The sequence below is a fragment of the Phocoena sinus genome, chromosome 4, assembly GCF_008692025.1.
Source record: "Phocoena sinus isolate mPhoSin1 chromosome 4, mPhoSin1.pri, whole genome shotgun sequence".
Classification (NCBI taxonomy): domain Eukaryota; kingdom Metazoa; phylum Chordata; class Mammalia; order Artiodactyla; family Phocoenidae; genus Phocoena; species Phocoena sinus.
Window position 1 is genome coordinate 32,017,761 of NC_045766.1, and position 23,198 is coordinate 32,040,958.

The 23,198-nt window shown below is 36.3% G+C and overlaps 1 protein-coding gene across 40 annotated transcripts in view; it reads left to right on the top strand.

Annotated features, from left to right (window-relative positions):
* The window catches only part of MBNL1 (muscleblind like splicing regulator 1), a 203,428-nt gene that overhangs the window by 41,495 nt on the left and 138,735 nt on the right, over window positions 1-23,198 (top strand). For 18 of the 40 annotated variants that reach the window (XR_004349576.1, XR_004349575.1, XM_032629621.1 and 15 more), the window contains exon 2: window positions 13,819-14,810. The exons of 13 other annotated variants lie outside the window; for them this stretch is intronic. Coding sequence is in view for 24 of the 27 variants with exons in the window: in XM_032629621.1 (XP_032485512.1) it covers window positions 14,637-14,810 (174 nt within the window). In the remaining 3 variants the exon portion in view is untranslated. Of the gene's footprint in view, window positions 1-12,866; window positions 13,612-13,818; window positions 14,811-23,198 lie in introns of those variants that run through there. 9 more of the 40 variants (XM_032629626.1, XM_032629642.1, XM_032629631.1 and 6 more) reach the window with 6 other exon arrangements.

The following is a 23,198-nucleotide window of genomic DNA, read 5'->3' on the forward strand; positions in this document are numbered from 1 at the left end:
GTAGTCGTGGCTGCTGCACCATGCTCCACTCTACCCCCAAAATCTCTCTGTGTTTTGGCTTCTATTGTATTTAAGGCCATTTCTACAAAGTTTGGTGTTAAAGTACTAGCATGTGTTGCGAATGAAATTTTAAATTTGGAATCAAAAGACCTGATTTTGGGTCCTGATTCTTCCATTTAATTAGCTTAGGAGACTTTGGCGAGCCAGTCACTTACCCGTGCAAGCCTTAATTTATTTGTTCACAAATGGGCAAGATAATATAACCATCTCTTAGAGTCCTGAGGAGCAAATGGCAAAATTCAGATGAAAGTAAATTGTATACCAATATATCAAATATTATTTGCTATTGTTGCATAATCATAGAATGTATGAGTTCTGGGGGAAAAGTAAATTTTTCTTGAGGGGAAAGTAAATTTTTTTAAGTGGCTCCTCCAGTAGAAACTTTTTATTAAAGAACAAGATGAACACCTTGCAGGTTTTATATATAAATCAAAAAGAAATGTAGCACAAGCCAACTTCCCAAAAAGTTTATCTCTTCACGGGTTTTTAATGAAGATGCATAGTTTATAGTTTTATCCAAAATAAAGTGGTTCTTCCTGGAAGAAGATTAAAGCATTATTTAAGTCTTTTTCCCCCTATTAAATTTAATACGAAGGTTTTACTTGAATTTAAATAAAAAGCCAAGTTTTAGTTATGTATGAAGAACATGATTTGACTAATTCCTATGCAAAGTTTTTCCTTATTTTTTGGATACACATACAGACACAAACACACAAACACACATACATGCATATCTACACTCCCATACATACGTTAATCCTTACTTCATATCTTATCCCTACTATTAACAATTTATTTTATCTTATTGTAGTGATTGAATAGGTGCTTAATTGTTTTTTCATCTTTTTGCAAAATAATTTTACTACATAAATTATTCTTATTATAAATAAGAATGATGTGGAGGGGCATGTATGGTGCCTGATTTAAAATAATATTTTAAAAAACGAATGTAACAGAACTTCATATACATTTTGCAGGTATGTCTATTTTCTAAAGTAGTTAATGGAATATAATCAAAAAGCATGTCACCAAATCTCATCTTAACCATTTTTTTTGACTTTTTATTTTATTTTTTTCACACACACACACACACACACACACACACACACACACACAATTTTATCTTTACAAGAGATAGATAAACTGACACCAAGCATTGTAAATGGATGACCACAATGAAAGCAACAATGCCGAATCTCAAATAAGCCATCTTTTGGGAAATTATTAGGTAGAAATGCAGTAAACAGTCTCTCGTGGAAGTAGTAGTTTAGCTTTAGTTGATTATGATTGCCAAAATTTAATAAGATTAAGGATAACCTGGGAAGTTTGCTTAAAATGTAGATTACTGGTCTTTATCCTCTGTAGGTCTAGGGTAGGTCCCAGGAATATGTTTTGTTTTGTTTTTTTCTGTTCTTTGCTACATTTATTTGTTGAGACAAATGTCTGTTCTTAGCCTTTTTTTTTAAAGGCGCTGTTGACATGTAATTGACACACGGTAAACTGCATATATACTTCCATCAACATCACATGCACTGTGATTTGCCATGGAAAGCAGGTCACTGCTTTTTTAAGTGCATATGACGCTGGTGGAAAAACATAAAAGATTTCATCACTGTCTCATTAGGAGGGTGTAGTCCACTTTTCAGATTTCCTCATGAGTTACAGCTTTTCCAGAATGCATAGAACCTTATGGGCAATTAAAATACTTAAGAAAGGGATGTTCTTTTTTCTATTTAGCAAAGGAACCAAACCTCAAGTTGCCATGTTAGTTTGTTCATAGTGTGCTCAGTATGTGTGCTCTTTTGGAAAGTACAAAATCCTAGGAATAGAATCTTGCTCTTATCTCCTGAGAAGTGAGACTTTATTTATACTCTGACAACATGGTAAAAGCACATTGTCAAAAAGAGAATAAAAGCATTAGAAATGCCCACACTTTGCCAACCAGCCATCTTAAGTCTTTTGCAAATCCAGTTTGAGGTTCTTCTTTATTCTGTGAACTGTTACTTAATAAGCGAGAAAGCGTTTGAGGAGGGTAAAGTGAGAGGAGAGTGTTTTACTTTCTAACGGGAGGTATGTCCATTGGCAAAATCATACAAAAGTGTATACCTATCTCGGTTCTTTAGACTGGAAGTGCATGCCACTCCAGGAGAATGCTCCACTCCAGGGCAAGAGGAGCCCTGGCCTCAGGAGAAATAACCACACAGGGAAATGTGTTTGGGCCTACATGAATTCACCAGAGTTCTATTGTGCCTTAGCTAGTTTGATAACGCATTGCCTTATTTATAGCACTTGTCAGAAACCATTTCCTTTAGTCAATTAGTGTCTAAAAAAGGAGGGGGGAAGCAGGATATTTTCTGACATTTGTAGAAATGATGTGTAAAAAAAGCATTCCCTTCATCATATGACATTGCACTGTCAGAGATTTTCCTAATATAACATGCCCCACAGACTCTGTTAACTACACATTTTGTTGTTATTAATAAGAAAAGAATAGTAACCTATATATTGTCCATTTTGATACTCTGTCAACTGAAACATTTATTCAGACTTCCAGCCCCCTGTTGTTTGGCAAATAATTGCAAAATATAAATTTTGTAATTGTTTTTTCAACTAGATTGTTTATTTTGAAATAACAGGAGTTGAACAACTGATTTTACAAATGTTTCCATTGATTAACTGCCATGTAAGTGCTAACAGTTGAAAATATTTTGCAAAACAGAAATGCAAGGCTTTAAGTTCTATTTATGGGAAGAAAGACATATACCTTTAACCTGTTCCTACAATAGAAATTTACAATCTAGATTTAAGGATAGTATCTTTTTTAGGTCTAGCATAGATTTAATAAATATAGAAAAGCACGTTATTAATTGTTGGTAGAAGCAGGTATTAATAAATGTTTTCTTGGAAGAAGTTTGCTCTTCTAGTTCCAAGTTAATATATGCATATACTTTATGTTCTAAGTGTTTATGTTATTAATACCACTCAAATGGAAGCATGGTTTTGTATTTATAATTGCAGCATTGCTTAAAGTAATGAAAAACTGGCATCAATTTAGGTAACCACTAGTAAAGACATGGACATATAGTAAAGTAATACACAGTTGTTAAAAAGTATTTATGTTGATCTATTTCTATTGATAAAGAAAGGTCATTAACATATATTGTAGAAAGCAAGCCTCAGAATAATATGCTTTAGTATGTTTCCATCACTTTGGTAAAAATGGTGAACTGTGTATGTGTGTTGTATCTGTAGATGTGTGTATGTGTATGAGAAATGCATGGAAAAAAGGACTAGACACACCGTACTAATAATAGTGGTTACCTTTGGGTTTAGAGGGGGTCTGATTTGGCAATGGAAGGATGGAGAATTCTCAGTAAAACCCTTCTGTATGGTTTAAATTTATTACAGTGAAAATGTATTCATTTAGCAATGTCTAAACCCCCCTCCCCCGCCAAAAAAAAAGAAAGAAAAAATACATGGAGTTAATGTACATGATTCATATAAATTGCTTGCTAGAGATTTCTGTTCATCATTTGAATTTATATTTTACTATCTCTTCCATTATTATTTAGTAGTATCTATCTCTATGTAGGTAATAGCTTTATCATTTATACCCATACTTCTCAATCACAAAACAAGGCAGAACCATAGTTAAGAGTGCAAATTGTTCATTCTTTGATTTGAAATAATTCAGGTTATTGTAGTCACTGGAGATGTGAAAGTCTAAGTGTAGAGGAGAAAAACTCAAAATTTAAATAAACAGTATTTAGTTCAACTTTTAATTTGCTCCTGAGGCTTTACATTTCAAATCTGAGAATACTTTATTTTCACCGTCTGATCACCACATGGTAGGTTTTTTCTTTGTTTTATTTTACATCTTTTTCTGAATGTGAGCTCCATGAGATGTACGTTTCCATGTATGTCTGCAAAAGTTCCTGTGAATGAATGAGTCAGAGATTCTAGATCTGCATTGTCCTTTGATGCTCATATAATGAGATTTCAGTTCTTAAGTATGTTTTGTGGCACAAAAGTGTGGTAAATGATTTATGTATAAATATAAATTTAGTTATCGGGGAGCCAAATTACCTTTTTATCCAGTTAATCTTATATTTTCAAGACGTGCAGAATCTCTCAGTGTGTTTTTCTTTTTTATAAGTTAAGCCTCGTAATTAATAAATATTGAGGTAGGCACAAACAAAATATGCCTCCCTGTTGTCACTGTGGAGCTGCTTTTTGAAATTTTAGGCTTCTGCAAAATACCTTCTGAAGCACTGGCTTATTCTATAGCAGTTGCAATAATATTAGCATAATTTGTTTTGTTCAGCATCTGAGACCTAGTTTAGTATATTTGTTAGGAACGTTCCCCAAAAGGTACTTCAGCTACATTGAAGTGAGAATGAGTTATTGATGCATGTCTTTGTTTTATAACATATCTTCCTCTTTTTTTAAACTAGGGAAAAACAGCTAGGTCTTGACTCACTATTAGGGAAAACATAATTCTTATTTGCATGTGAGTGTATGTGAATTTGTGGGGTTTTTTTAGAAAAACTCAAGTCAAACTGAGATTCTAATATTTTATTTTTATTAGGAATAAATTCAGTTGACATTGGTATATTATTAAAAGTATGTTTGAGTGTATTTGTTAAAAAGGTAATCTTTAAGGTCAAATATATAAATCAATAGAAATATCCCTAGGATTGAAGCGTTAAACTGTGTGGTACCTTTGTGGCTTGAGTATTTGTAAAGTTTGCAATAAGAGATACATTTGTGAAGTGATGGGGACTTTTACTGATTAAATGGAAAGGAGGAATTATGTACGTATTGTGTTTTGTCATGAGAAGTCAATTAATTCATTTAATTAGGATGCATTCAATCCTATATCCATATTTGATATCATTCATTATATTCTGAAGAATAATTATTTTAGATCTCTTTAACTATAAACACAGATTTTACATATTTTTCTCATAATGATTAATAATTAAGCAACAGATTTTGGGCAGTCCTCTATAGAAATAAGCCAATAAGATTTCCCAGGTTGAGGTTACTAGGTTAGGTTTTAAATCAGACATCTGGAAATTCAAGATTTATCTGCTAAGATCAAGCTTTTGTGCTCACATATAGTTGATGGTAACGAGGGCTATTGCTACAATAAAATTTTAGAAATTCGGGAAAGTGTGACAACTATGATTATTTGGCTCTAACAGAGATATGCTTTATATTTTGGTCCGAATTTTTTTGTTTTGTTTTTGTCACTTCTTTACATATTGATTTTATCATTTCGCTCGATTGAAGCTACTCGAATGGAAAACAGGCATAGGCTAATTATGGAGAAGCTCTTAATGACCACCGGTGGTTGTGAGAATGATTCTGCCTTGGAAAGTTGGAACAGTGGGGCAAAGAGGTACACATGCAGCAGATTTCACTGATGTACAGGGTGCCGTGGGAATATTTCCTCAAGTCTCTCGTTAATCAACTTTATACTTACTTTTGAGTTGTACAGTAATGTTATTAGGGAAGCATGGGTGAATTTGTTACCATTCCTCAATCAATGAAGATAATATTTAAACATGTTTTAGGTGGAGGTACCACCAACCTCAGTAAGAAGCTAGGTGATATTGTTGAGAAGATGTAAAGATGGAAAATTAAAGCTAAGATTTTGGCCCCTAGTTACTGTGCCAAATAAACTATAACTCATTTAAGTAAACTTTAAAATCAAAGTCCCTAATCATGGCATTGCCCTGGGAATAACAGTATCACGATGTCTTACATTCCATTTAACATTCACAGTTTTATCATGCTTATTTCACACTGGTAGATTCCAGATGGGTTAATGTACCATTCTTCCTGAAAACTGCCAGAATGGTTAGATTTGGTTTTTCTATCTTTTAGCTCTTTGAGCACATATCCACATTGTTAATTTTATTGTAGTCTTGTGTTCTGACTTCCTAATTATTATTTTGAAATATTAAATGACATGGACAGATCAGAAATGACTACCTAAGCCTAACAAGATAACAACTTCTTTGGGTAATATATAGAATAAATAAAACAGTAAATAGGATTAGCATTTCATCTTGAAGAATGATAAAGTAACATTCGTAGTGTTATTAGACTTTCTCATGGAATAGAGGGAAATGTTAAAAGACTGCCTGTTTGAATATCATCAGAAAAAAAAGGCAAATTTTCCCTTCTTTTGCCAGAATTGAAGACTGATTCTGTCAGAAATTCACAGATAATTATTTACAAGTTTTAAATTTGCAAAGCCACGTGTAACTGTTTCAAATTATTCCGTGGATTAAAAAAAAAAAAACTTCCATCAACTTCACAATGAAGGAGGTGTATAAATATGGTTCTGTGTTAACTTCACTGCCTTGTGCTCTTTCCAAAGAGTGGCGTTTGCCGGTGGCTTCATTCAGTTATAAAGGTGGCATCTCAGTGTTTTAAACTGTGGTTCATAAGCAGATAGTGAAATAGGTACATAGTATTATGCCAAATACTAACAACTGTTGTGAAGAAGAATAAAGCAGGATAAGGGGCTGGTGTTGAGAGGAACAGAAGGTTTGGATACTTTTGACAGTGGGCGGGAAAAGTTTCTAAGAAGATAACTTTGCTGTAGGGACTGGAAGAAGGCACAGTTAGGAACAAAACTAAGCTTCTAAGAAGATAACTTTGCTGTAGGGACTGGAGGAAGGCATAGTTAGGAACAAAACTAGTGGCTCAGTCTACAAAATGCAGTGAGTCGTTCTGATATTTATCTTATGTCTTTTTTTTTTTTACGTCTTTATTGGAGTATGATTGCTTTACAATGGTGTGTTAGTTTCTGCTTTATAACAAAGTGAATCAGTTATACATATACATATGTTCCCATATCTCTTCCCTCTTGCGTCTCCCTCCCACCCACCCTCCTTATCCCACCCCTCTAGGTGGTCACAAAGCACCGAGCTGATCTCCCTGTGCTATGCGGCTGCTTCCCACTAGCTATCTACCTTACGTTTGGTAGTGTATATATATCCATGCCACTCTCTCACTTTGTCCCAGCTTACCCTTCCCCCTCCCCATATCCTCAAGTCCATGCTCTAGTAGGTCTGTGTCTTTATTCCTGTCTTACCCCTAGGTTCTTCATGACATTTTTTTTCTTAAATTCCATATATATGTGTTAGCATAGGATATTTGTCTTTCCCTTTCTGACTTACTTCACTCTGTATGACAGACTCTAGGTCCATCCACCTCACTACAAATAGCTCAATTTCGTTTCTTTTTACGGCTGAGTAATAGTCCATTGTATATATGTGCCACATCTTCTTTATCCATTCATCCGATGATGGACACTTAGGTTGTTTCCATCTCCGGGCTATCGTAAATAGAGCTGCAGTGAACATTTTGGTACATGACTCTTTTTGAATTATGGTTTTCTCAGGGTGTATGCCCAGTAGTGGGATTGCTGGGTCATATGGTAGCTCTGTTTGTCGTTTTTTAAGGATTCTTATGTCTTTTAAGTTTTACAATTTTGCCTGATATAGGAATCAATTCAAAATTAACTTTTTAATCATTGACTGAGTAGAGGCTTCATGTTTCATTTTGTCTTAAATGTAAATACTTAAGGGACAAGAGTCATTTTCTAATTTGAGTACAGTTTAGTGAGTTGCGTTTGGAATTCAAATCTTTAGCAATAGTGCATCACCTAACCAACACTCCTTCAATTTCCTTCAATAAGAGACCACTTGATGATTAGGTAATCAAACATATCAGAATTCTAAAGGAATGCTTTGATAGACCTTCGATTACTTATTTGAGTTGGTAAACATAATCTTACTTTCCTTGCTAGCAGTTTGTCACCCAAAACACAGTGCAGAGCGTCAGACCAATAGGCCACGTTGCTCATCGCTGTGCCATTCCAGGGGATTTGTGGTTGAAAGTTCTCTTTTTTTCTCAGCAGTGTTTCTAAAACTTCAGTGATTTGCATATCTCCTTCATGATTTTTACCAATATATTTACTTAGTCTTATTCTTTAAATTCTTTTTAGTATACTTTAGCCTCTTCCTCAGTTATGATGTCCACAGGCTTGACAAACTTGTTTTAGCATTCCGACGCATCTATTAAAATTATGTTGTTTCTGCATCACTTAAAATCGCCATGGGTGCTACCAGTAGTGTGCTTACCCCTCACTGAGAAACACTGATCTCAGCTTTTTGTTATATGGAGTTGAATACTGCTGAAGATTGCATTAACCCGTTCAGACCACAGTTTTTCCCACATAATAAATAACTTTGTTACTCTATTTAGTACCTTAGTGAGTAGAGAAAGAACTATACAGCCTCCAGAAATGCTTAGTTAGTTGTTTGTTTACTGAAATCTCTGTTAATATTTGGGACAAGCCATGAGCAAAATTGTACTGTGAGCTAACTTAGTTTACTAAAGTAATGCATTGCTAATTATGGACTTGTCGACACCAGTGAGCCAGGGGGAAAAGTTAACTGTTTTGGACGACGAGCTTCTCCTTGTCAGCTCCAAACATACACAGCGAAGCTGGCCATCTCTTCCAGTTAGATTGAAACTTGTCTTAGTAAGTAAAAAAACCTCAAATAATTACTAAGTTAACTTCCTCAATATGTAACTTATTTCAAAATCAAAAGTTATGAAAAAGTCCCCCAAGTTCCCAGCTAACTACTCTGGCTTGTAATAGAACCAATCTGCCTATATTTGATTAGTAAACATATATGACTAAGAAATTTAACCTTGCTTATAGAGGCCATCCGGTTCTCCAAAACAGAATTTTAGTCTTATACCTTGTAAGTGTCTGTTTATCCTTTACTGTAGAATCCATGCAACCCTTAAATAGATATTTATATGAAGCCATCCACTGTTACTTTAATGCTAATATATATCAATTGCTGTAAGAGTAATTATTTGTAATTCCCCGTGGTTTTTTTTTTTTAAACTTTATCCTGTTTTTGGTTTCTTTTCCTCTATTTTTACATTTTCTTCTTTTCCCTTCTATTTACCTTCTCTTATCTTAAAGTAGAAAATACATGTGAATTCTGATACCACTCAAGGAGAGATTGGTCTCGGTCCTTGGGAAGAATATGCCTGTCTGTATGTAGAACATGTCCCATGATAGGAGGAACACTACAGTTTAGTGTTTGGAATTTGATCAACAGGTAAAAGAGGACTTGTTGTTATGCAGGTTTTTAAAAGTTTGATTCTCACTGAAAAACGGTTGTATTCCCAATCATTTCTTTTGTTCGTTTTTGTTCAGGGAGGTTTATTATAATACGTTGAAATATTGGTCAAAAATTTACCTTGGAAGCAATTTACCTTTTAGTAAAAATCTTTTTTTTTTTTTTTTTTTTCTTTTTTTTGCGGTTCGCGGGCCTCTCACTGTTGTGGCCTCACCCGTTGTGGAGCACAGGCTCTGGACGCGCAGGCTCAGCGGCCATGGCTTACGGGCCTAGCCGCTCCGCGGCATGTGGGAGCTTCCCGGACCGGGGCACGAACCCGTGTCCCCTGTGTCGGCAGGCGGACTCTCAACCACTGCGCCACCAGGGAAGCCCAGTAAATATCTTTACAGTAGAAGTATTTCTTTCAGTAATTATTTACAAACAACACATATTTTTAGAGTAAATATGTTTGCAAGAATTCCTGCAATCTGAACAATACCCATACACTTTTAAACATTGTCTCTATCTGTAGAACGAAAATCCATTGCCATTTGAAGTATTGACCCGAATCCTATAAAATCTTAATCTATCAAAGCACTCAGTTATGAAGATTTCTAGTCTCCTCTGAAATTCTTATGTTTCAATAAAGAAAAAGAAAATGGTTACAAGACAGTATTCTGATATCAGCAATTTAGTCAAACCAATTTTTAGGATAAAGTTTGAGTTTGTTACTCCCAGTGCCCTGTATCAAAGGCTGGACACACATTATCAGGTGCAGCTGGACTATTTCATAAAAGTCGGTGTCGTATCTGGTTGCTCATTTGTCCATGCCTGGCTAATTATAAATATTTTGATTATCGTCCTTGCCTAATACATTTTATAATAGTATTTTCAGCTTACAAATACTTATCTATAATTCTTTCAGTGATACTTTTTGATGTAAATAGGATTTCTCTGCTACAGAAAATATAAATAATCAGGACACCCATTTATAAGCATTTAAGTAATTAAAGTATATTTTGTACTTGAGTGGAACTAAACCTGTAACACTGTAGAAAGGAAAAATAATCAACCCAAGAAATTAATTTTGTAGTTGTATTTAGACATAACCAGCAAGCAGTGAAGATATTTTTAATGGTACCATTGTCTGTCCTCATGTTGTTTAGATCCCATAGATCATGATGAAATTTTCCTCAGAACTGGACACACATTCTCACAAACATGTTTATTCCTAGTAGGTTGAATAAAACCTATTCTTTTAGTAAACATTTTAAGAACATCTGTTATGTTCCAGGGACTGGGTTAAAAAAAAATGGTAATACACTCTATTGTCATGGAGTTTATAACCTTGGGGGCAAAAGTACCAAGAGCTACAAAGTACTGAGAATATTCTGAAAGGGAATAATGTTTATCAGAGTTGGCCCAGCCTTCTACGGAAGGTGATATTTGAAGAGCAGTTTAAACAAGGAGAAGGGATTTGCCGAGTTGAAGGGGTGAAGAAGTATGTGTCAAACCAAACAAAGGGTTAGCATGTAACAAGTCCCAGGAGTTCACAACGGTATGACATATGCCAAGAACCTCGGCAGTTCCTCACAGCTCCTGTCTCCCAGGGAGGATAGAGGTGCAGCGCTGGGGGAAACCAAAAAGATAAAATGTGTCAATTCAAGACAAGGAGAAGGGGGCAAGAAAGAAGGAGTTGTACCGGCTGTTAGAGGTCAAATAATGACAAGGGACTATGCGTACGTAGTCTTTGGATTTGGCTTGGTTGGGGGCATTGACGACTGTCGCTGAGCACTAAAGTAATAGTTATGGAGATTACACTGATACAGATTCAAGCGTGAATGGAGGAGAAGCAGGAAAATAGCACGTGTAGATGACTCTTCAGACATTTGTTTGGGAAGCATGGATTACGAGCATTAGGGAGAGGTGGTGTGTAACTAGGCAAGGTCCCCTTCCTCCTGCTGTGCCACCCCTTCCAGTTTAGAGCTTCTTCAGCACTTTGAGGGCTAAGAGAAGGAATTGCAGGAAAAGCAGGTGTTCCTATATAGAGGGAGTTTAGAGGGAAAGAATTCTCAAGAAGGAGCCAGTCAAGGTGGCAGCTTAACCTTGGGCAGGAGAAGGGAAAGCTCCTGGGAGACTGAGAAGAAAGATTACAGAAAGATAGTTTAAAGATGGGTGGTGGGAAGGTGAGAGAGAGTCCATGCCTGGGGGCCACTATTTTTACTATGAAATATTTGTGACATATGAGGTCATCTACTGTTGGTAGTGAGAGCAACATGTAGGAGGAGGGACTTGAGAGTAATGAAGTTTTAGAAGAGCTGGAGTGTGAGAGGGAGCTGTCCAGGGCCAGGGGGAGGATTCCTAGACATTGGGAGGTCTGAGTGACCCTAGAATATAGAAATTTATAGAGGCAATGAGGAGTGTGTGTGTGTGTTTTCAGGTGTGTGTTCACATTTGTTTATATGGGTGTGTTCCTGCATGTGTTTGTGTATTTATGTGCTATAAAGTGAATTCCAGTTCGCATGTAGAAATCAGTCATTTAATTTGCCACAGTTTATGGAGCTCCATCAGTTTTCAATCCCTAAGCCAGGCACTTAGGGTTACTGAGATGAGTAAGATTGTTTCTGTCCTTGGGAACATTAGGCTAGTGGGTCAGTCATGTACGCAAATAAAACACTGTATAGGGGAGCAGAGGTAATTGGGAGGAGACAGTGTTAATATATGGGTGGGTGGAGACGGAGGAAGTGACATCCTGAAAGCTTCTTGGAAGAAGTGACATGTTAGCCAGCTTCTAAAGGAGGTAAGGGTTGCAGGTGAAGCTCCTGAAGATTCCAGAGACAAAAGAGATGTTGACCACAGGTGTGGTGCATATGCAAGGCATGAAGAAGTTGAGAAATTTTGAATGCAGAGTAAACATTAAGGAAGGTGGATGAATCTTAAGAGTTAATGACCAACTTGGCTTTGTTTTTACAGAACCAGGAAATAGGACCGGAAAATTTTTTAAAAACAAAAATATTTCTGGAGCATCAGTATGAGTTTTTTTTTTCTTTTTAAATCTTTCCAAAAGTTGTAGTCTTACTACAATATTTTCTAAACCTAGTATCTGGGAGTTTTAAAAAAAATTAATGTTAAGAATGACAGTATTAGTTCTAAAATAAATTTTAAAGATTTCGGCTAGATATCCATGGTTTATATATATGTATGTATATATATATATATTCATATTCATATTCTGTATTCTAATTTCCAAATTATAAATATATTATACGCTAGTTGGCCATTCTTGGCCCTTGAAGAAGTGTAACCTAACAGTATTTATTATACTGTGTCATTGCTCTTTAGAGTGTGAAACTTTTAGAGTTATTAAAGCCTTGTTTTCTTTGGTATCTTTCAAAATGGGGGAAAGAAGTGTATGCTTTTGGTAACTACTGAGCATTTTCTGAAAGTTTTTCCATCTAGATTGAAAGAGAAAGTAAGTTGTTAAAAGCAAAAATGCCCCACTGTAGAGAGCAGTCTGAGTTAATAGATCGTTAGGCAATAGGGATCCCCCAGCTCCCACCCTCCAGCTTCATTCGTACCTCTGAAGTGCATGATGTTGCCCAAATCAAATTGTTCACTTAATATTTCATGTTTCTGCGATGGACCCACTTTCTCCCTTGAGGTTCACTTCAGATTTGCCAGCCACACTGACAACACTGCACTCCTTATTTTCCCCACATGACCTCAACTTCTGCTTAAAAAATGTTAGAATAAAGGATGCTTTTGTTCGTATCTCGCCTCCCTGTGATATATTGACAAAGTGTCTGCCGGCTGAATGGAATAGTTTTACAGTATGAGTGCCGCTTTCAGTGGAGGGGCAGGACTTGGGCTGTAGAAGGAAGTGAATTGGATAGGTCAGGAGAATGTACCATTTGTAAACACCCCTTTCCTTTTTTATTCACGTGTCAGGACAGCAGGAGCAGGCTGTTCAGTGCCCGTGCCTGCGCAGAGCCGGAGGGAGAGCAGCTTGGAAGTCAGCTGTAGTTTTTAAACCTTGCTTTTTATTTCCTGATAATGATCTTCAAGTGCTTGGACTTGTTTGAGAAGCTGTTTTGAAACTAACATGGTTTAGTCCACTAACTGCATGTTGGGTAAATTCAAAACCCACATGCTCGTCCTCTTGCAGTGGAATAAGTCACATCTGATGGACATTTTCTGTGCTTATAGCATAGTAATGAACATCTGACAGGCGCGACCTTTCATAAGACAACCCACACTATTGGCTTTCTGCCCAGAATATTGCTGCAACACTATCTGTGATTGGTTATCTCTCTATCATGCATTGCTTCACAAGGGGAAACGGCCCCTTTTTTTAATAAATCTACGATGGCTGGCTGCAGTATGCCTCACTGTAAGTATTTGTGTGTGTGTGTGTGTGTGTGTGTGTGTGTGTGTGTGTGTGTGAGAGAGAGAGAGTGTGTGTGAGTGTGTGAGAAAGGGAGAGAGAGAGGCTGACTTGAATACTACTTAGTCTGGTAGCACATGGCAAGGTTGTGATACTGTAGGACATCAGTGAAGAGCTACTTAGTAAATCTTAACCTATCTCTTTTTTCTACAGGTTGGTACTAAGAAGTGCCTTTCCTGACGTCTCTGCTGCTTGGAACCGCTTCTAGAGCAGTCTCTGCTTTTGCCTTGCTTGCTGCCAGCTAGACTGTGACGACAGCACATCCACCCTCCACCTCTAGCCCAGACACCCCCATTTCTACTTATAATCAAGAGAAAAGCTCTAAGTATCTGGCATTGCCCTAGGCTGCTTTAGTTTTAAAAGAAAAGTTTGCTGAAAAAGTAAGATATCTTCTGCCAGGAAATCAAGGAGGAAAAAAAAAAAATCATTTTCTTGATTTTGCTCTAAACTGCTGCATCTGTCTATGCCAAACTAATCAATACCGATTGCATCACCAAACTCCATTGCAAATTCAGCTGTGAGGAGATTCCCTTTCAGACAACTTTGCTGAAAGCAGCTTGGAAATTCGGTGTCAAAGGGTCTGCCACGTTTTCATGCTTGCATTTTGGGCTCCAAATTGGCACTGGGAAGGGGTTACTGAGAGCACAAGGCTGATTCGAGGCCCTCCTTTTAAACGTTCATCTACTTAAGATCCTAGTATTTCTCTAAAAACCAAAACCTCTTTGAATTAACAGTTTCATGCTGTGAATTTCTAGTGGGAGATTCTTTTCCTTGATATTGACAACACAATTTTCCATGTACTTTTAAAGCAGGGAGTGGGGGAAAAGTATTTTGGAGGAGACATTTTCATCATCATTTTACAGTTTTATCAGTTCAGTTTTTTCTTTTTTTTGGTTGTTACTGTTTTTTTTGGGGGGGGGGTTGGGTTTGTTGGTTTCACTGAAAATTTTAACTACCTGTAAAATCTAAACATGGCTGTTAGTGTCACACCAATTCGGGACACAAAATGGCTAACACTGGAAGTATGTAGAGAGTTCCAAAGGGGGACTTGCTCACGGCCAGACACGGAATGTAAATTTGCACATCCTTCGAAAAGCTGCCAAGTTGAAAATGGACGAGTAATCGCCTGCTTTGATTCATTGAAAGTGAGTAAATATTATATTATTTTAAGGATATGCAATAATTGAATAAAGGGGATATGGATATACAGTCCACTGAGTTTGGAATTATGGATTGCTGTGTTAATAGTTTTAGTTATACGGTGTGTTCTTGATGATGTTGAGGTGGGGGACTTTACTGAGAAGCAATAGAACCAAGTCTGGCCAAACTTTCTTTGTTATGAATAACTTTCTCCGTCCTTTAATGCTGTGATTTTTTTTTTTTCTAGAGCAGAAGGTGTCAGGCTACTTTTTACTTAATAATAGCTCAGTCAGTGCCTATCTATAGGAATAGTAAATGTAGATACATGTGTGTGTTAGCATGTGCATAGATTATATACAAGGCCGTGGCACTAGCTGAATGGGGATAATTTGTTTTTGCTTGTTTGAAAACGTGCTGTACCGTTGTAAAAGTATAGCAGATTTTGTCAGCTAAACTTGGATAGACTTTTTATATTAATGTTTTGACATTGTGGAGTTCCTTTTTGTTGTATGAGCATATTATTTTAAGGCCAGAAGCAATGTGTTTTGTGGAAAACATAACTATAGAAGTAAGGTTCTGGGCTGCTGCCACGGTACCCTGTCAGAGGCATAAACTTTGTTGAATGTGACTTTTATAATTCAGTAGAAACGCTTGAGTAGTATTATTAATTGGATTTTTTAAGTTTCTAAAATTCTAATGTGAAGTAACTTAGCCGTTTATTTTCTGTTACCTCCTGATTATTATGTTTTTATTTGTAACAGTCTCAGCTAGGGGTGTTAAAAGTTAGCTTTTGTGGGCACCATGACACCAACAAGTTCACTTTAGTATATTTCGACATTCAAAAATGTCATTGGGTTCGTGTTTCAGGTATCAAGTTTGAAAGTGGGTCTTTTAAAAGATAGCATACGTGTCTTAATTTTGATGTGCAGGGTCGACTAGAAGTGTGAAGATTCCTGGGTACTCTCTACATACTTGGTTCAATGAACTGCCTTTGAATATTAATGTGCTGGTTTAATTCACTCTTTGAACCTTGGAGAGGGGAGTCGCTGTTTTTTCAACATATGTAGAAAAGTGAAGGTTTCATAGATCCATTTTGTCTTTTGCAAAAAGAAAAAAAGAGTGCTACAGTAACCTTTCTTTAATACCATAGGGGTGAATTAACTGAAATAGTTAACATGTAAGTTAACTCATAACTCACCCCAGTGTTACGAGTTAACTTGTGAGTTAACTATTTCAGTAAATTGCTTCTCGGTCCAGTGTGTGCAGCTCACTTTGCTAAAGTTTCACCAAAGACTCAAGGATATTATCTTCAAAGTAGAATATGAAAAAAGGTATTAACGACAACAAAGATACCTTATAATGTTAGATCGTTCTTAGTGTCATAGTGCTAAAGATCAAGAAACAAAAGTTATAAATTACCACTGGGCCTTTCTTTCCCTTTCCTTTGAAAGGCATCGATGAAGGGCACAGTGGTTGTGCCTTGTGAATGTGTCTTCCTAAATTCCTGCCAACTGAACTTAGGTGTGATTAGAGACTGGGACCCATAAAATGAGGGGCAAAGGGCTAATTACTCTTGTCTGTAACCAGCTGTGTCCATAAGTAGCCCTGTTTTGACCCAATTACTAGTAAATCCAATTTTTAATCCCACAGACAGTTGATGGTGCACTGGTAGCTGCAAAATGAAGGACCTTAAACTTGGCTGTGACACTGAGTGGTTTCACAGAAGACCTGCTTTCACAGCATTTGGAAACATTGTGAAACATTAAAATTCAGTTGCTATTTTTCCATCTCAAAATATTTTTTTAGTTGCTGCTCACTTGTGGCCATGGAACAGTCCCCCTTTGAGTAAAGCAGCAGCATTGCTTAATGACATGCTGTGTGGTTAACAGGATTCAACTGCCACATCAACATCAAGGACTTTTTTTAATAACAAATAATTTCAGGATTTTAAGTTTACTTTTGAAATCAGCTTGTTGTGGCAGCTAATCAATGCAAACGTTGTCCATGTTCTTTGTCTTTCTGAGAGAAACTGAAATTTAATTTATAGTGTCTAAAATGTGGTAAGATATTTTGATTTAAATAACAGGGAAAAAATAAACACAAATTTATTTCTGGTGAAGCTTCATCCCCAGAAGAACAGCTCCTTAAATGTTAGGGAACTATGTTAAGAAGTAATTTTTAAAAATTTGAATGTGTAATTAAGTATTCATGTTTCAAAAAGCCATGTTTCATACATATGTGTGTATGTTTGTAACTAACACATGTGATCCTTTATAGAGTATTTAGAATCCTACCTTTTAGATAGTAGTCTTCCTGTGTTCAATTTTGTGGCTAAAATAGATCAAAAACATATTTTAAAACAGTTAAAGTAATTCTATGACTCATGCCTGAAGTTCTGAAATTTGGGAGCATTATGAGATTTCCATGCCAGTAACCGCTAGATCATTTGTATTGTTTCAGAGAGTAAACGGAAGGAATTTAGAAAACTTGTAATATCCTGACTTCTTTAATAAAATGTGTTCTATATATTGCTACAATCCATAGTCCAGCCTTTTGTGAGTTCTTGAGCCCTGAGATGGAGGTAGACTGTGTAATCTACTATTTTTAGCAAGTTAGGAAAGCAAAGCAAATACTCTCTGAGAGGACCCTGGGAAATGGCTGTACCCTTCAGCTGTGCTGTTTCAGACTTTGGCCAGGCTCCCAGGTGACTTAGGTTTATAGCAGACTTCTACACAGAGGCGGAGAATTCATTTCATTAAAAACAGAAGTCAAACAGTTCAAGAAAGTATTTATGTAAAAGAAATCAATTGGCATACTAAAGGAAATAGGAAGAAAATCAGCTGATAGTCTTTTAGTTGCATATAGGTGATTTTAAAGTTTAAATAATTAACTTAGATGCATTTACTACGTGAAAACCGAGAATTCTGCGTCACAGTAAATGTGTTGCTAAGTAAAATGAGAATATATAATAATGAGGAATATACGTATATTCCTCATTATTATATATTCTCATTTTACTTATGAATATACTGAAATAGAATGATGGCAGTAAGAAGGAACAAAAGATGTAATAATGACTTATCATTTATAAATTAAACAATATTTTAAGCACTTAATTTTTCTCCCTTAATTTTGCTTTTGCACTTGCAGTCTTAATTTCCAGCAGTCTAAGAGTATATTCATACTGAGAATTAAATTGCTCACAGATTATAGATTTGAGTGTTTTATTACTTCAGAAATACTGAACATTAGAAAAGGTGTTTTATTTAATGCTGGAGAGGATTTTTTTTTCTTATGGCTTATGAAAGGGATACCCAAAGAGAAAAATATCAAAAGAAAAATGTCAACACTATAAGATGCTATTAGAAGATCATGTTTCAGGAATGATGATTCAAAGAGTCGTTAGTGGCAAGTTACCGATTTTCTTCAGTAATCATCTCTTAACTAAAATTAAGTAGTTGATATAAAGAAAGCCTACAGGCTGTATTTGAAAGTGATGCCAGGTTATTTATATTATCAAAAAATAAGCTTTCATCTTGTGATCAGCGGAAAGAGACTTGCTTATTGAATTCTTCTTTTTCAAACATCCATTTATTTTTCAGGTGCTCTGGGAGGAGAAATATAACCTTTATGTTTACTATCTATTTTCCAAAAATCTAGCAAACTTTTACCTTTGAAAAGTTTAGTACCTTGTTCTCTTACCAAATTGGGCAATTTTGTTTAAGATAAATAATTGTTCATTTCACTGTTGTACATGTTTGTGTATATAGATAGCCCAGCTGATCAAATTTATCATAGACACATCAGAGACCAGATTCCACTGCAAAGTGGTGTGGAATCAAGGGCATGAGCGAACACATTTAAAGTGCCTCTGAAGACTTAGCGGAATATGTGAAGTAATAAAATCAGCTATTAGAAGACACACAAATAGGTAAACATCCAGGTAAATGAGCAACTAGAAAACTCATAGTAACGCAGATAAACCAAGTCTCCAGATGGTTACGTGGGGAGAGGGTGACATAACTGGACATAATAAAGTCGTCTCAAGGTATTGACAGTTACACTTTAGAATATCTTCCATTGTTAGCACAGTTTATCTTCCATTTAGCAATTGCCTGTGTTGCTGCTACTGTAAGTCCCAGCATAGTCTTTCCATAATATCTTTTAAACAGTTCAGCTGATAATCCTGACAAAATGGTATCTGCAAGTTTCAGGCTAAACATCTACTTTTGAATTAAAACTTTGATCTAGTAGGCTCCTAATTGGAATAACTTTTACCTAGAATTTCATTGTTGTTTGTTGTTTTGCTAAGTGCATCTCCCATGTGATATGAAAACTCTGACAGAGTATTGTAGGTACACGTAGCTCTGTAGGTACATATTCAGTGTGTCTTTCAGTGACAGGTTGACACAGGACTTCCTCATTTCCCCCTAATGATTTAGGAGATGAGCTATTAGCATAACTTGGGTAGCACTGTGTATCATATGAAAGTTCAAATTGTATTTTCTAAGCAGAAACGTCACAACTTTGTAAAGAATACCCTGTGAATGAGCCAGGCGTAATGTCATCAACTCTGACACAAACGTTTCTTTAATGAAATTCTCAGTAGCCGCAGCTGCTTTGGTAATACTTACAACTTTATTCATTTACCTATTTATATTCTATGGTTAGACTTTTTTTAGAATAATATTTTTTAAAGGAGCAAAGATTTTTAAACTTTTGGACAAATTTCAAGCCGTGTTTTGAATCATGATACCTAAGGCACTAATTCTAGAACTAGTTTTTTTTTCTTCTTCGTAAGATTATGGTACACTGCTTCTATTTTTTCTTTTTCGCATTAAACCTTGCTTCAACTTTTGTGGCAAACGAAAAACAATTTAAACCTAAAGCAATGTGGCACTTATAATCGAGTTCAAACTTTAATTGTAACTCAGACTTCTAAACATACACAAAATTCTGATTCCACACGAATGGCCTCAAAGCGATTCCATGTACAAGGCTGTTGCTGATGGCTATTACTGACTTAAAAGAGCCTATGCAGTGTGGTGTGAATCTTGTATTCAGGAAGTGTGTGACATGTGCCTGGTTCACGCGAGAGGTGAGAAACTGAATGTTTCTCAGACTCAGCACAGACACCTAGGGACCTAGTTTGGGAAGCTTATCCTGTCCTTTTCCTTGCCAAGGATAAGTAGAGGATTTCAGCTATCAACATCGCTAATCTGTTACCTTTCATGCTGAGCAATGTCTCTGCCTTCCCACAGACTTAGACAAAGCTTCTTATTTTCTTACAAAGAGATCCTATTGAGCAAATTTTGAGTGTTTTTTTTTGTTTTTTTTTTTTTTAAACTTCAGCAGAAGCACATTTTGTGCTTGTAGATAAGGGAGCAATTTCTATGTTAACAAGGCCAAAAATTATGTCAGTGGAAATGGATAACTAAGTAGATGGTCTGTGATTTAGCCCTGAGGATAGTTATTAATACGCAGAAATTTCAGTAAAAGCAACTGGAAAGGCTTGTTAGAAATATTTAGTTGCTTGAAGTATAACAGATTGTTAGAATAGTGATTTCTTGGTGAATTTTACCTTAAACAGGAATAATTCTGGTGAGGACATCTTATTCTAATATTTATTTATGATAAACAACTACAGAGTTTTTATCTTATACTGTATTTCTTATACAGAAAACATCAAATGAACATCACCTACAGCATTATTTATACTCTTCTGGCACATTTTTTAAAGATTTTCACTTTGAGATAGTTTGATTTGTTGTTAGAGATAAAACTTTCTCTATTATAAGGACTTGTGTTTTAAAGATACTGATAGTTATAATCCCTTATACATTATAATTTGATTGAAAGGCTGTCTCCTGGATACCTTTGGGCCTTGGCCGTGTCTGACCAGTAATATTCTTCTTGTGTTATCCCTGAGTTCTTTCCAGCTTTCTAACTGCCCAGCTTCAGAACTGTTGGTTCTGATCCCTTTTTATATTTCTCTCTGGAGTCATACAGAAATGATTTAGACATTTTGTCTTTAAGGAATTACATTCAGTATTGAGTAACAGAGACATCTCTCCTCCCCAGCATGAGGCATAAACAAATTAAGGGTTTATATTTCAGTAGGTTGTCCAGGCCTATGTGATGACTCCACAGTCACTAGAACTTAGGTTTCTTTACCCTTAGGTCCTCGGGAACACATGACTTCCAACCATAGGTTTATTTAAAAATTGCAAGATGGCCACTGCAGTGCCAGCCACCATATCTGCATTCCAGGAAGCAGGAAGAAGCATGGGCAAAAGAGGCCACAGCCCAGCCCACTTAGGCTCCTTTTAGCAAAAGTCCTCTAAGCTTCACCCAGTGATTCATCCTGGTTTCTCATTGGCAGCAGGGATAGCTGGAAACTGTGTACTTAACTGTCGCCCTAATTGAAACCATGCCTCTGGGTAGTTTAGGTAGAAGGGGGAAATGGATGTTCGGGAGGGCAGTTACTGGGATGGGAGTTAGCGAGATATTTTTCCCCCCAGAAAACTTCCAGAATCAAGTATCTCTCCCTGAAAAGCATCTGGGTATGAGAGGAGATCACTTCTGAAGAGAAACTTTTATCTTCTTATCTTGGCAAACCTGTCCTCACTTTTCCTGTCCTTGTTAACTAGAGTTGCCTTTTTTTTTTTCTTTCAAATCATGATATATTTAGTCAATAAAATATGGCATATCACGAATGGATTGATTTTTACTAATACAGAAATAAAAAATTGCTTTCTTTATTTTTTTAAAAATTTTCCTATTGCCAGTGCATACTTATATAAACAGTTATATATTTATAACTGGAATATAACAGGAATGTATGTCATAAAAAACGGGTCTCAATGATTTCGACAAAAGAATCTGTAGTTACTCTGATGCCTGTTTCTGCTGCTTCTGCAGAAATACTTTATTTCCTCTGTATGAAGCAAAATAAAATGAGTTAATATTTATTGAAAATTATTTTATGCTGGTCAGTATTTTCAGTGCTTTTACTTTTTTCATAGTACTTAGTCCTCACAAAAACTCTTTGAAGAGTTACTGGTATCACTGCCATTTCTCAGATGGTCACACTGAAGTACAGAGAAGTTAAGTGATGTCCCCAAGGTCATTCACCCAGTAAAATGTGGACTCCAAGCCTGGTAACCTAATTTCACAGCCTGCACTTTTAACCACTTTCCTGTAAAACATTGCTTCTTAATTTACATATCCACATCCCAAGGATTCAGCAAAGAAAATACCTGACCAGCAGTGCTTAAGAATAAAAATTAATATTTCAGGCAGGTTTACAGCATAGGGCCTAAAGCAGTAAATACTCAAAACATTATATTTTAAGTCAACAAATGAATCAGTGAGGGAACACAAAATAGCATCAAGAATGCTTCCACCGGGCTTCCCTGGTGGCGCAAGTGGTTGAGAGTCCGCCTGCCGATGCAGGGGACGCGGGTTCGTGCCCCGGTCTGGGAAGGTCCCACATGAAAAAAATTGCTTCCATCAACTTTCAAAGATTATATATTTGTTTTAAATGTATGGCCATGTAGGAAAACTTTTTAAATTTATCATCTTAAGGAGTCACTGTATAAACTATATAGCTGTCCCCCAATGTATATTAAAAAATATTCCAAAGTTTTAATTGTTTAGAAAGCATTTTTCCACAGAAGCAGTGTGGTTAAGTCATTAGTCCAACCCTGGGAAGCCTAAGTAACCCATAGGGGTACAAAGAGTACCCTGGAAACTCTGATTATTAATTAAACCCAGGAGGCTCCCCAGAAACATTATGAGTACTATCCCATCATACATCTTAAGTAATATTAGTGTCATAGGTCCCCAACTGCTTTTGTTAAACTGTTTCGATGGGAAAAATACATTTCAAGTTTCAGTTTGGGGCTCTGGAAATTCATCCGGGCCTAATGCAGGGAAGGTACCTTTCCCAAACTCCCAGACACTATCTGCAAGCCGGTGCGAGAGGTTTCCTCAGCTCCGTGTTTGGGCTACTTCTGTGCCCCAGAGCTGGCTTTCAGTAGGGTAGTGGCTCAGAATCATAGGGAGTAAAGACAGGGTATGGAATGAGGGGCTATGTCAAAAGCTTCCCCTGGGTGGGATGACTTTTTTGTTAATATATCTTCCAAGTAACCTTCCTTTTTTGCTAAGGTCTCAACCTGCTTCCTTTTCAAATGTGTAGCTTTTTGGTTCTGAGTCTGGTCCACTGTGGAACTTCATATTGATGAACAGCTTCTTCCCATTCTCTTTCCTTTCTAAAATTATCAAAAGTGTAGCTTTGTTTTGATACCGTTTCTTTCTGATTACTAGTAGAAATGGGGAAAAATAGGTGCATAGTGAAAATATCAAACTAAGATGTTTTTGTTTTTGTTTTC